This window comes from Pithys albifrons, chromosome 2 (genome assembly GCF_047495875.1).
Source record: "Pithys albifrons albifrons isolate INPA30051 chromosome 2, PitAlb_v1, whole genome shotgun sequence".
Classification (NCBI taxonomy): Eukaryota; Metazoa; Chordata; class Aves; order Passeriformes; family Thamnophilidae; genus Pithys; species Pithys albifrons.
This window is the reverse complement of record NC_092459.1, coordinates 45,471,357-45,486,830: the sequence shown is the minus strand read 5'-3', so window position 1 is coordinate 45,486,830 and position 15,474 is coordinate 45,471,357. Positions and strand designations below refer to the sequence as shown.

The following is a 15,474-nucleotide window of genomic DNA, read 5'->3' as shown; positions in this document are numbered from 1 at the left end:
TTTCTCCCTTTCATCAAACATCTGTGAAAAAATACAGCTGAGCCTTAAAATCCTCTCAAGTTGTTTACTACCAAACCCCATGCTTATAAACTGAGCCTCACCAAAAATGTGGTCTACCTGTGTCAGGGCCTTGCTGTAAGAACATAACCATATTTTTTATTTAGCATAATACCTAGAAGAGTAATGAAAACAGAAGCCAATCAGTAATTCTAAAAATGAACAGTATTTATATGACAAAGAAATAATTCAATGTTCAAACTTTTTTTTAAAAAATCATAACCCAACATTCATCACAACAGTGAAAGGATACTGGATTGCCCACAGAATCCATGAATAATGTACAGCAGCCAGTCACGATGAACAGCATTCCTTACTGCTTCCAGGAGCTTGCCATTCCAGACATACTTTTCATAAGGCTTACTGCAAATCCCAAATACACCTGGGAAGTTATTAGAATGAAAATGCATCAGCAATTAAGAAACAGGCTTACCTGCACTGGGCTGTTTTAAAATCCAGGTCACTGGATCTCTGTTTTGATTTTCCTTTGACTGCAACTCAGTGTATTGTTGACTTGCATCCTTGAAGTTTGCCAAAACCAGACAATTTCAAGTGCAGCATTTATGAAGATTTGCAGTTTTGTTATAGTTGCCAGTCACTGTAGTGATTAAGTGTCTTCATACAGACGTTAGTGATGCCTCAGTACTGAAAAGAGATCTCTGCACAGGAGCACTAAGGGACTTGATGACAAGGGAAATAAAGCTGTGAATTCCAATTAAATGCTCTTACAGAACTTCACAGGCTTTTCAATTCTGGGTCACTTCTGGAGTTACCCACTAAGTTCTGGAATATTATCGCTTTACAAAAAGCACATCAATCCCTTTTCACATAATTTAACGTGGTTTTCCTAATTTTCACTAACAGCAAGAAACATAGCTATTGTAGACCTGCAAATTAAAATTCCATTTCTGATAGATCTGAAAACTGAGTTTGTTTCTGTTTCAAAAATCAGGACCAAGATGACAAAGTGTCACTGAAGGTGGTAGAGGGAATTGAATGAAATCTGGAACTTAAAAGAGAATAAAGAGGACAAGAACTGTATTACCTATATTTTTTGCATACTTTTTAAAATGAAGTTTCTGGATGGATGAATTATATTGCAGCAATATGCATGTCAATTATAGCAGAGAGTTACAGCAGTCAAATGTTCTGCTGCAGGAAAAAGGTGAGTTCTACCAATAGAATGCAGATGAAAATAAAACTGTTGAACAAACAGCTGCTACTCGGTCACCCGATTTACCACAGGCCCAGGGAAAATGGATGTAACCAAAATATTTTGATGAAGGAGTTTACACGTTCAGTAGAACCTTGTCACAAGCACTTAGCCAGAAATTTCTCCTCTTTCTAAAATGCTGCAATTTGTCCTCTTTCTAATGGCTAATAGCATTATTTTCAGGAGAATTTGTTCTTAAAGAACAGGTGGCTATTTCTTACACATACTCTATGAACAGATATGTTCTAGCACACACAGCTGACGGGGTCAAGTTTAGAGAAAAGACATAGAAGAGATGATGCCCTTGTAAGAATTCCTGCAGAATCTTGCAGGTGACAGTCTTTGCAGAAAAGCAACTATTGCTTCTTCCACTCCTTATGGTCCTTTCTGACATTGCAGGATTTGATAATCAATTCCTGATATCTTAATATATATGATCCTATGACTATTATCTTTTTCTTGCAGGGGTGGGGATTTCATTCGACAGAATAAAATCCATTATTAAGGATTTCAGGGAAAACTTGTGTGTGTGTTTGTGTGCACGCACAAAGGAAAAGGGAGAGAAAATAGTTTTTCTCTCTGGCTGCTCATCTTTGCACTCTTATGATCCAAACTCGAGTCTGTAGTTTTCAACTGAAATTAGTAATTTTTCTTAGGCTCCCTGATAGGGGTTACTACATCGAGATGATACTAACTGTTGTCAGTATTCTCCAGCATGAAACAAAAAAGATTTATTAGTACTTAATCAGATATTCCTTCCCACTCTCTTTGTAACTCAGTCCTATTGGGAGACTTACAAGTCAGTTGAGTAATCAATTGCTGAAAAATGTCAGCATGCTCAATCATCTCCCTGAGTTGCAATGTAACTTAAAACAATGATTACACAACTCTGGAAATTGATTGTTCAAATTAAAATGTCTGTAATTGTCACTTTACGAAATCTTTTTTTTTAACTTGCCAAGTTAGGAGACTACTGAACAATAGCAGGTCTGAATGTTTCTCAAAAGTAAATCTAAGTAGAACACATTTTAACTGTACTCACAACCAACAACATCAGTTTAATTAGCTCTATTTTCTTACCAGTTCCCCCCTGTGTTGAAAGTCCTTCATCTTCAAATATATCAAAACTCTCCTGTCGGGACTGCGTTGTCTCAGTTTTTAGTGTCTCAAGTGGCATTCTCAGGACAGTAAGATTATACTGAAGGGAGTGAGACAGATCATAGCTGTAACTGATAGACAGTTAACATTTATTAATAATTGTAGATGCAGAGGAATTTTCTGAAAGCCTTTACTCTCCACCTGTACTTATACTTAAAACAACTATTTTATTTCCATTTTAGTCTAAGACAGCATCAGTGATTAATGAATATCTAGAACTCACAGGAGGACCAGTGAAGATCTAAAAAATTATTTAAACATTGGACATATAGATTTATCACTAATGATAACAAAGTATCCACCACATATTCATAGTAATGACATGAAAGGCTTATCTATTAGGGAAAAAAAAGTCCATAACATGCTCTGTTTGCATAGAACAAAATCTTTAAATAGTATCCTAGTAAGAGACATGTTCAGGCTGTTCATCCACTTTCCCCTTAGGCCAGATGTTTTCTTATAAGTGAATTTTAATTTTCTTCAGGATTTATATGAAAATCATGGAGAAAAATATGTTATACCTTCAGCTAAGAACACTTTAAATGAAGCTGATAAATGAAAAAGATTCTAAACAATAAGAAAGAATATTGGTATCATCCCACATTTCTCCTTTTGAAAGTGAAAATCAATCTAAAGACATAATTAAAACACAGAGCATCAAAAGCTTTTATGAAAAGATTCTTTTAATAAAAAATAAAACAAACAGTAAAATATCTGCCAGTAGGAAAGTTTTTATTTTATGCCACAGGGGTTTGATTTGTGTCAAAAAACATACTTTTGTACAAGTCATTCAGTTACTCAGTTTTTTCTGTTCAAGAAACTTTAACTATGAAGTTTATCTTAATTCTACAGTTTCATCCTGGAGAAAAGAATTCTTTTGGAAGAACTCATTGTGGCCTTCCAATACTTTGGAGAGGGCTTATAAAAAAAGAGGAAGAGCAACTTTTTACGCAGGCAGGTAGTAATATGACAAGGGGAAAGAGTTTTAAACTAAAACTGGAGAGATTAGATTAGATGCCAGGAAGAAATTTAGATGAAATGTCAGGGAAGCTGTGGATGCTCCATCCCTGAAAGTGTTCAAGACCACATTGGATGGGGCTTAGAGCAACCTCATCTAGTGAGAGGTGTCCCCGACCATGGCAGGGGGTTGGAACTAGGTGAAGTCTGCTCCAATCCAAACCATTCTATTATTCATTCTATGATAAACATGTTTATTAGAGTCCTGTAAGAACCTTCACCTTCCTCCTCTAAGCACAACCACAGAAAGAGTACAATTCTGTCACCTCCATGAAGGTGGGGCTGGGAGGGGAGGAAGCTGAATAATGCCAGGGCTGGGAGACAAAGCATGGGAGAACAATTCAGGTTTCATGCTGTGAAAGAGCTTTTCCATGTAAAAGCATGAAACTCACATAAAACTTTGGTAGGTTTTGTCTTCACAGATGCAGCTGTGACAAAAAGCCGTCATTTCCTAAGATAGAGCATCTTCTAGACTGATACATTTTTTCATATTTGCAAGAGGGATTTTTTTGTTTCTTTTTTTTAGTCTTCAGATCTTCTAACTACTACTGCCTGGTTTATTACCACATTTCTTCCATTTTTTTTACTGTCCCAAAAATCTCATGTAATAGTAGCTGGGGCACAGAAACTTGTTTTAGGTATGGCATTTATGAAACAATAAGCAAGAGAATTGGTAACGCCTAGAAAGCCCTATGAAAGATATACCCTACAAAACGTGTATCTTAAATGAGGACCTATTTCTCTGTCTTTGTTTCTGCATCAAGGCAAAGATTTATTTATGGAAAATAAGATCAAGAAAGAAAAAAAATGACAGGACAGCAAATGCACTGAAATATAATACTTTTCTAAAGAGAGAACTTCTGCATTATCTGGCAAGGCTGAACAGTCAGTGAAAACTGCAGTTTCAGTATCTACTTTTTACCATGCCACTAATAATGCTATGATTTTAAAACTAATGGAAACTAAAATCCCAACCATTTTGTTGAAGGACAAAACAGGTTCAAAATACCCTGACAAAAATGGACAAGCAGCATGATCATGTGTCTTATTTCCCTAGAACATCAATCTAAAGATCTTGGGTATCAAAATCAAAAGCTATAATCTTACAGCAAGTATAAGTACACATTTTTTTTTCTTTTAAGGAATAGTAACTAATACTTACCTAAAATAGAAGTTGCTAGAAAGGTCCACATTTTGAAAGATTCTCAGATACCTAGCAAAATAATTAAAGGTACAGGAAAAAATCATTAGTATAACAAGACAGACCACAAGAAATCATTCAGAGGATCTCAGAAAGTAAATTACATATAAACATTAATTCTTGCCCTATGTTGTCTTCATATCTTACTGTAACTGTTTTGCAGGTAATTTCACTAGAATATTGGCCTCTGGATTAAATAAATAATTTGGTCTTTAGTTGTTTTTTTTTAAATCTAGTGTCTACTCATGTACATACTCTGTTTCTTTAGGCAATTGTAGATAAAGTTGTAGTTCTACTTCACACAATTTTTCAGGACTTAAACAAGCAAACGCTCAACAATACTATACAAGAAATAAACTTTTTCACTTACTATCAAATAAATTAAAAAGAAAAGAAATATCTACCTCAACCTGTCACAGCAAATTGCCAGAAGAAACCATAACACTGTCTATGAATCATAAAACAGCAGACATCATAAATATGTAGGTTAGATAATATGGTCTGCTGCATAATAAGAGGGGAGACCGATGTCTACAATCAATCTTACCTTCAAGTGAAAGCTTTTTAATATTTACCATTGGCTTACTGCCATAAGTATATCATAAACTGTCACTTTTTGACTATTGATACTTGGTACAGACTGAAAAGAAGTGTATTAGTACCAGTTGCCTTGTATTTCATAGAAGTAAAGTTACCTTACCCTGAAAAAAACAACACTACAACATAATTGTACATTTCAGACAAGGTTTCTTGCTGATCAGAGGCTCTAATTTCTGCCCTTAGAAAAAAAGTCTCCAAAAAGAAAGAAGCAGTTAAACTTACCAGTGAGTCAATTCATCACCCTTTACAACAGCAACATTCACAAGATTCTGACAGCACAGAATCATTTAATAATCTGTTCAGCACTTTTTGAAGGGCACAAAAGATCTCTTCAGGTGAGATTAACATCATTCTAGAGCTACTAAAAAAAGAACAGTGCTCCAAACAATGTAAACCACTATAAGCATTACTTTGCCCTTGTAGGAACAGAGCTTATATTGGATGCTTCCAGGTGCAGATTTGCTAAAGTGTAGCTCTGACACACAGGTGACAGGGAGAAGTGGACCAAAAGCTCTAAAAGACTGTAACAGTTGTATTTATTCTCCAGGTTAGAGGCCACAGAACTTGCAGCCTATTCTCCATTCAACTAAGATAAAACAGCTAGAATGACATACTAATACAAAGGAACCCATTGCTGAAATTTTGAGTTGCAGTTAAACATGGCCTTGAAAATATTCAAAAAGTACACACAAATTACCAACATTGTTTACCTGGCCTCATCAGGATGAGTGACTCTTACAGAGTCATTTGGAATGTAGATCATATTTGTATCTTCTATTTTATATATTGCATGACCTCCAATATCTGCCATTTTTCTTCTTTTTGTTATTAACACAATGTAGTAGCCTTCTAAAAACCTGACAAAACCTGTTAAAAGAGCATAAAATGCTTATAGTTGCATGTTTGTGTTGATTTGATACATATATTTAGAAAAAAAGCATCAGAATTGTTTCAAGACCTCACAGAATTTTTGTTGTTCCTAATGTTATATGTATAACATACATATACATACACACTTACAACAATATACATATACAAAGACATGGAGTCTTAAAACTTACACCCAGTAAGTGTTAAGCAATGAAGTACATATTTTTTATTTATTTTCCCTTCTGCTGTGCTTATTTTTAATCCTAGGTGGCAGAGTTAAGACTCTGCTGAATATTTGGAGTAAGTTTCTGTCTATTTAATGTATTTGTATTGGCTTTTTACAGGACTCTCATTGTGTAGCATGAGGCATACTCTAATTACTTCAGATACCAAAAGGCTCATTTTCCAGGGCAAGGAGGAAGCCCAATCTACAATTTTCTTTTCAGGTTTATGTGTTCTCTGCAGGGGAGGGACATGGAACACCAAAAGGAGTTATGTATACTACAACACCTTTGCCTTCTCTTTTCTTAACAGCAGGGAACTAAATTCCCTCACGAAAGCAGCATCTCCCCAAAGTCATCCATTCAGAGAACAGGGGTAATCTTTCTTTTCTATTTCCTCTCTCAGATACCAACACTTGATCCTGCTGTGTTCTGTGATAGGGAGTGACAACACAATACATACAGACACTCAAGTCAAGTTTTTACTTGTACTTATATTCAGTTTTAGAATTGCATTACAAAGTAAAGAAGAAGGATGAGCAGAGCACACATTTTCCTACTCATCACTGCTGGAGACTGCAATATGATCGAGTGAACTTCAATCTTTTCTTCTACCTTATTAGCCCCCCTTGGAAAAACGCTCTCACCTGCACAAGGACAAGAGGTCCTGCTGACAGTAAGAAACAAACCTTTCATTTGAAGCAGCCAGACTATTGGATTTCAGTTGTTAAAGAGTAGTCACAGTACTCCCTGTATCCTCCAGGTACCGAAATCACTTACGTGAATAGCCTCTATCCTTTGAATTTCACCAAACATTACAATAAGGTCTGATAAGGAACCCAGCCTTTCTCCTTGGCCTGGTTCCCTCTTTCAAGGTGATTTCTACTGCTAAACACCACACAGTAAACAGAACTCAGCCTGTCAGCACCCTCATTCTGAGTGCACTGAATGTACTGCATCTGGTTAGCAAAATAACTGCAGAACAGAACAAAGCTGTTCTTTATAATTTTACGAAAAATAACCCTGTTCTCCTGACCTGAGCCAGGAGGCAGAAAAGAACAACCACTTGCATTCTGTCAAATTACATGTTTATACATATATGATCAGATAGAATCAAGACTGGAAGATGTCTAAACCATATACTTTGGATGCATGATAGATGTCTGATTGTAAAAAATTCTACAGAAATACACATGCCATATCTGTTAACCAGTACATTTGTCCAGCTACAGAACAGAAACTCTCCTGTTATGAAGAGTACATACATACAGTCACACAATTGGGATGCGAAGTTTTAGTTGATCACAGACACTTTTCAACTGAATATATTATCACATATTATGCACTGATGGCTTGTGCAAAAAAACCCCAATGATGCAAGACTGTTAGAAGCTTCTTTAGGTTTACCCACATTATGAACACTCCTATATTAATAAGGAACATAAGCCTCACCTGAGGAATTTCTGAAAAGTAGATGCATTGCTAAGTTCCAAAATGCTTCATAGGCAAATAGAATACAGAAGAAAGTCTGCTTAATTTGCCGCTTCAGACAGAATAAAATTTTATTAAGTTTTGATTGCTATGCAAAATCCCAAAGCATCTTTTAAAGTAATTGCATTCTCCACCTTCTCTGCAGCTTCAGATTTAGATATCCAGGTATGTATTGACTCTAATAAACCACAAAGTACTCTTGGGGCCTCTCACAGCACACATTAACATTTACTTTAGAGACATCACCCATCAATATATAGACTTTAGTATCAGACAAGAGGCAAGAAAGTAGTGACTTTCAGCTGAAGTTAGAAGCTATTAAACTCTTGAAGCAATGCTTGAGGATTACAGACAGCTGAGCAGCATTTAAAATTTGGCTGACATGCCAGTCAGCTATACTTGTTCAAACATGAAAAAGAAATCTTTAAATATGTCACTGCAAAAAGTTAACCAAAAAGAAAGTTAAGTCATCTCTCTGAATAGTGTATGACAAAAAAATACAGCCTAATAAAGAATGTCAACTTTCATTTTCTTTTTAAAAAGCATTCTGTCAGCTCTGGAATTCAGGAACCAGGTTCCACCTGGCTTGCATGATTTGTATCCTAAGATCAGTTGAGTTTGGTGAGACCTTCAACCAAGTTTCTAGTGTTTTCTAGTGACAAAGAAGTGACTGGTTACAACACAACCCTCACCCCTGTACTGGCCACCCATTTTCACAAAATACACAGAAACTTACTTATCTCCCAGCAAGAACAATTTCTAGATCCTCTTCAGTTTTAAAAGTAAATAAAATCAAGGGGAGACAGAAAGATATACAGCATGACACAGTAAGCCTCATCTCCTAAGGAAACAAAAGATTTTATAATAATTCACTTACCTACTATACCAAAAGCAGAGACAGCTCGAGATAACCCAGAAGAGCCCTTCTGCCCAGTCTTTGTTCTGTTTCCCAGGTCTAAACGTCCAAGAAGTTCCCTCACCTCTTGTTGTGTATACACATGCTTTAAAATAAAATGTCATTTAAGTTACTGCTTTGTTAGTTAAATGTTACTTCGTACCAGAGAATAGCAGAATTTACTTAATATACAATAAACCAAAGGCCTGCCCTACATCCTGTTTCCCATTTCAGTGCTACTAACAACTAGCCATTATTACTTGGAATAAGTCAAAAAAACCCAGCACAACAAATTACATAGAGAGGCACTCACCTTATCATCAATTATAACCAAGTCCTTCGGTTCAGTGCGATCTATTTTCAAAACACGGTATTTGGTTTCTGCAGGGTTACTTCCAACTAGAAAGTATCGCTACATAAAAAAAGAAAAAATATCAGAATACCGTATAAGATAAAGCTGTCAAAGCTCAGTGCAACATAAGACAACAACAATGCCATTTACATAGCTTCTAGACTAGATCTATTTCAACTAAAAAAGTTGTAATACTCTGCATGGACTGTTAATAAACTGGTTTAGTTATCAGTACCTTAGGTAGGTACATTTATATACAATCAATCTTTACAACTTAAATGACCTCCTTCCTCCTCTGTACAAGGAGAGAAAAAAATTTAAATTTGAAGAAAGGTGAAAACCTGTTTAGAGAGGAAAAAAATGTAACTTACACTAGGCACTGTCCAACTGCACCCTGCCCCAGCCATTACTGTCTTCCCATTTGATTTGTGAAATTTAGCAGAAGCTTATACATGAGTTTGTAACTTTTCAAGATCTAAAACTCCTGTTGCTATACTGTACTCCACTGCTGTTTATAACTAGTCACTCCTGATCCCAATAATAAACACTGAAAAATTTTAAGTACTTCACTACTGCAGGTTTTCTTCAATTTTTACTCATATTTGCTATTGTAAGACTTCTCACCAATGTTCTTCCACAATACTCAAATTTGCTGGTTAACAATACCACTGTTTAAAAAAATACTAGCTTTATTTCACATTTACAATACAAAAGACCACAGATAAACACATAATATGTCCATTTCTAATGTAAGGGAATCAAACTATAAACGAATTTTTACATTTAGAGGAATAAACAATAAGGACAGGTAGCAGGACTGGCTTGCTAAAATAATCTATTTAATCAGTGTGGTGCTACCACACAGCAAGGCGTAACTCATCAATAATGCTCAGCCTAGTGGGAAAGCGAGCAAATTCATGTGGATCTCTATGCAGTCAGCTCTTAACTTTAGATGTCACATGGATTTAACATGTGGGAGAGGAGATCAATAATAACATTACATGCCAATTCATATTCATCTTTCAAGATCTGAAAGGAAAACAAAGATTGTATGAAAACTAATAATGGAAGAAAAAAATGTACAAAAAAGACACTTCAGCATTAGCTGGTTTTGCTACCTAATTTATGCATCTAATGAACAAATAAGTCTGCCTTTCTGGAGCACAAATAAACCTATATCAGTGACATGTTGCACAATTAAATTTACCATCCCATGAATACTAGGAAAGCATAAAGAAAAATAGCAAATCAACACTGAGAATGTAACATCAAATAAATTAATTTCTGAGGTTGTAATATAATTCTAAAATTAATCAGAGCTAAAATGTGCTGTACTGTTTACACATATTTGATTAACACAAATGTTTGCAGGGGGGAAAAAAAGGAGAATCCATAGGTAAGCTACAGAAACCTTTCTGAGAGTTTCTATCCTTATTATCTCATTCTGTTTATTACACTGTTGAACTGAATAAATTGAGGCATTTTCCAAGTGTCTCAAAGAACTCCACTCCACAGCAAAGCCCTGCATTTAGATAAATGGACAACCTTGAACAACAAAGTATTTTCTCCAGAGAACAGTATGTATGTATGTATGGCCAGACTTCGTGAACGCAGATTTGGGCAGGGCTCTCCCCACGTGGGTGTGCCCTTCCAGCCTGCGCAGTGGATTTTTTAGGTGAGGCACAGCATGTGCAGAACTGGCCCCACCGTTTAAGTCCTGAGGTCCATTTGCCACGGCCGAGAGAGCTTGGACAGTGACAGGGAAGTCCTCGGGACTGTCACAGCACCCGGTACTAACCGGGGCTGACCGTGCTGAGCATCCAAGATGTGACGGGATGGGGAGGCAGGGAGGCATTGAACTGCCAGGGGACGGTCCCCACTGAGACTGGAACTCAGGTCCTTGGGATTCAGAGTCCAGAGTGCTCTCCTTTACACCACGGGACTGCCCTCCAGAGAACAGTCCACAAGGAAAAACTGTGCAGCCTCCCTCACATGCTCTGGCCAGGGCTCTTCAACCATCCCCTGAGGTGACACATGCTGCTTCCAGGTTTAGACTGCCCTTGGCCTCTGCTGAAACTTGTTAACAAGCACTGTACCCACCACAGCAGTGCACCATGCAGCTCCGAGATCTGGGCTGGAGCTTAATTTAATGCACAATTATCACTAAGCAACCACAAGATAGGAATAATCATTAGTCACTTCCACCTGGGACTGAGTTTTACCTGAAGCAATCTAATTGAAAGGCTTTACACTCTCTTTTATCAAATCTTTTGATTCAGCCAAACAAAACATCTTCTTCTAAAAGGAGTCTAAACGAAATGAAAAACTTCTTACTGCAAATTGTTGTTTTTAATGGCAGGATAATAGTTCTGAAATCAAACAACCTGCTCACTATTTTTTTTTAAGATTACTGCTTAGAACTCCTGGTTCAAAACTATGACTTACTTCTTTGGAGACTAATTATCATTAAGAAATGCTAGCATTGCAAAAAACTTATTTCACTCCTCAGTTAAAAAGCTACAAACAGCTCAATCAACGGGAAAAAGAAAAGAAAATACACTAAAAGCTCCCTGAAAAATATGGCAATGTACTAATACAGTCAATTTTTAAATCTGCAAAGAGCATAAAGAAAAAAACTTCAGATCTTAGACAAAATGCTTTCAAAAGACACCTGTTAAGACCACGGATATGTCTAAAAACACAAAGTCCTAAAGAAGTGTGGTGGATTGACCTTGGCCAGCTGCCAGACCTCCACCCAGCTGCTCTTCTGCTCCCCCTCTCCAACAGGACAAGCACAGAAAATAAGATGGAAAAGCAGATGGGTCAAGGTAAGGACAGAAATATTGCCTAACATTTACCATTACAGGCAAAACAGACTTGACCTGGGCAAAATGTATGTAATTTATTTACAATTAAAACAGAATCATAGAATAATTACACCTCAATGTAAGGAACAGCAAAAGCTCCACCTACATTCTTTCTTTCTACAGAACCCACAGCAATTCAGAAAGTGTTAGTCTTTAATCTCTCATAGAAACTGGCAGAACAATATCCAGAAAGGAAGACACGGTCAGAGACAAAGAGGTATCTGCAAAAAGCAAAAATTCAATTGACATGCCATCTGCTTCTCATAATCTGTTGAAACTCTTCAAAAGGAGGTTTTTCAATATGAGAAATTTCAAGAATGTATGCTGCTAAGCACCACTCTTAGGGCATGTAATAATGGGTACCCATTCTGCATCCTACAGCCCATTTGCTGAATCCCTTTCGTTCCAAATCAACCAATGCTTTTTTGTTCCCAACAGGAGTTTGCTTTGCTGCTCCACTGAAGGATTCCTCAAGATTCTCCCTTATAGTTTTCAGATAAATCTATTAATTATCAATCTATACATTTTCCTTTAGCCAAATACTGCTTTGCTTGTCAGCAACTATTCTGCTGGAATGCTTTCAGAAATGTACGTAACTGGATGCCTTTTCAGCACTCACTTCAATAGACTAAAGAAATCTTGCTGTCCCTTTGCTCCTTCCAAGACATTGCCACCATGTATGTTACCTCACTTGACCTTCAATGCACCTGCTCCTGACTGAATTCTTATTTCTTAAATTAAGATGGACAGTAAGTCTACACAACACAAGGGTTCATTCTAAAGATACATCAGTATTTTTCATTAATGACTATACCACAAAAGACCACATTTCCCTTTTTCAGAGTTTCACTTCATCTGCAGCTCAACCTCCCATTCCTTCTTCAGACAAAATGCCCAGTCCTCTTCCTTCCCCTCTGCTGCTTCTGAATTGATAAACTCCCCAAAAACTTTTACTGGTGTGTAATCTATCCTAAGGTGTATGAAGTTTCACAGTATAACATTCTGTTTCAAATTATTTATCTACCCCTGAGGGTCAACATCATTTCTTGCTTTCTTATGCTCTGATTATCCTAATTGTTTCCAATATTTCAAAATCAAAGCTGGCCTACATTTTGAGCTAACATTACTGAAAGTGCTGAAGTGCATCAGTCCTAAAAACATTAATTGAAAAAAATCATCCCTTTTAGATGATTCCTTATTCACTTCACACTAATTTATCTACTAACTTTCCTCCTTCCATAGCATAGCCAAAGATTTTCTTTGTGGCACTGTACTCCATAGAAGATTTGATCTAAATACATAAGGCCATCTGATTTTTAGATGAAGAAGTGCAATAGAACCAGGTTAATCTGGTAGCATCTTTGCAAGTCTAGACTCTGTTTTATGTCCTTTGCCTCAATTTTCATTTACTTTCCTATGGATAATTACGTGTAGAACTTCAGAAAGGATTAAATATTCAATTATCATGTTCCAGTCACAGCACCACTCTTGACTTGAGCAAGCTGAAAATATTTACATTCATTCCATTGTTTAGTATATTTAATTTTATTTCTACCTCAACATTGATTGATCCCTTTTTCATAACCTTATTCTTGTTACTCATTTTGTCTGCACCCCTTCTTCAGTGCATTCATATTCACAGTAAATTCTTACTTTAAATAAGGAATAACACCCATTTAGTTTTAGGGTCATAACAAACTTAGTTTTGATAATAAAAAGTAGCAATAGGAAATGCCTATTTTTATTCATCCTTTTTTACATTTAAGTAAGTAGGGTTTTTTTGCATAGAATCCTTACATTTAAATACATCAATTTGTGATCATGTATCCACAAGCATCTCATCACAATCCCATCCAGAAAGGTGGATTCACAACAAAACCAAATCTCTAATTTTATCTCTCTCCTGTTAATCTAGTGATTACATGATGACACCCAGGACATCAGAGGACTGAAGAAATAAAAAATCTATCACCAGAGCAACTTCAGGCGGACATTTGAAGGCACATCTTTCACATGCAGTGTGGTGCTACCACTTTTGAACTTTATTTTTATTCCTTCTGAATGGCACATATCCCTCAAAACTTGTGGTGTTCCCATCACTGCTATTCCACCAAGCACCCGCCCTACCCATAAATGCTCCCAGATCCCCCATTCACCAGCTGATTAAGTTTCTCTATTCTATTGCTATATATCTGACAGTATATCAGGTCATTTAACACAGAAAGAGTGCTTTCCTGATTTTCACAAAACTCCTCTTGTGCCAATGCCATGCTCTGCTCCAACACATCGTTACCATTCCTAGATTGCCATGACACAGAACAGGAAGTCAGCTGAAAGGGGCCATCTTCTGCTGATGGAACCACTCCAGAGAGACCAAATTTCACAGCCACTTCCAGCTAGAAAATTATGATAGCTACTGGTTGCCCAGCTGTTCATTACTTCCAATAATTTTTAAATGTACCAGATAACCATCTATATAAATCAGTGCACTTCATAATTCGGTAAAAATTCTGTAGCCTTTTCTGTGAAATATTCTACACTACAGTTTCTCCAATTTGATCACAGACTAACATCCGCATTAAATAAGCAAACCTTGGGTTTACATTTATTATTATTATTAAAATAAATAAACTTAAAATAAAAGAAATGCACATAGTTTTCCCCAGGGAAAAGAAAAAAGGGCAGAGGAATCTAGCGGTAATTATGCAGGTCACATTACTTAATAAGCTCATGCAAGTCATTTGAATACTGTGGAGATGGAGATTGTAGAGCAACCTGATTAGAATAAAATATTATTAATTAAGCCTCATAATATTCTGAAAGATAGGCAAATGATATGCCTTTATAGAGATGACAGAAATTGACTTGTTCCATGTCACACTGCCTCAGTGGAATGATAATTTCCAAAGAACTAACCTACAGCTTTCAGGTGGGTTTCATCTGGGGGAATACACAAAAGTTCCATCTTCTCCTTGAGAAGAGAGTAAAATATCTTTTATCTCTTATTAGTCATAATGCTGAAATATCTTTAGTGCCCTCTGGTGTGCATTTCAGCAGGCAATATACACATAAAATGAAAATTAATTGGCATTGATCTGAATACAATTTTCAGTTCATCTTTCCGACTACTTCTAAACAAACCTTCAACTTCCCAGGACAAACATGACATACAGTTAACATCTCCATGGCATTTATTGACCCAAAACATCAATTTAAAAGGTAGGTTTCAGCAACTATACTAAATATAAACATTAACAGAAAAAAATATAAAATTTTGCCCTATTGATTCAATTGACACTGTGAATTCAGTTCTCCTCACCTCTAGTCTCACATTTCACTCCAATAACACTATCAGAGCCTTTCCTGTTTGACTTAACTAATACTACTGCATTTTTAACTAAAAACAAAAAATAAACCAAACAAACAAAAAAACCACCCTCCCTAAACCATTTCTACTTTTTCATCCGTTTATTCTCTTCCTGCTTCAATACAAAAGGGTTTTAGAGGAATAAGCCATATGACCAGTGTAAAC

The 15,474-nt window shown here is 36.3% G+C and overlaps 1 protein-coding gene across 2 annotated transcripts in view; it reads right to left on the bottom strand.

The window, feature by feature from the left end:
* Positions 1-15,474, bottom strand: part of FIG4 (FIG4 phosphoinositide 5-phosphatase) — a 74,302-nt gene that overhangs the window by 54,911 nt on the left and 3,917 nt on the right. For both annotated transcript variants that reach the window (XM_071548894.1, XM_071548893.1), the window contains exons 2-7: positions 9,037-9,135; positions 8,706-8,829; positions 5,957-6,113; positions 4,608-4,658; positions 2,351-2,499; positions 311-439 (exon numbers count right to left, since the gene is read on the bottom strand). In XM_071548894.1, coding sequence (XP_071404995.1) covers positions 311-439; positions 2,351-2,499; positions 4,608-4,658; positions 5,957-6,113; positions 8,706-8,829; positions 9,037-9,135 — 709 coding nt within the window. The remainder of the gene's footprint in view (positions 1-310; positions 440-2,350; positions 2,500-4,607; positions 4,659-5,956; positions 6,114-8,705; positions 8,830-9,036; positions 9,136-15,474) is intronic.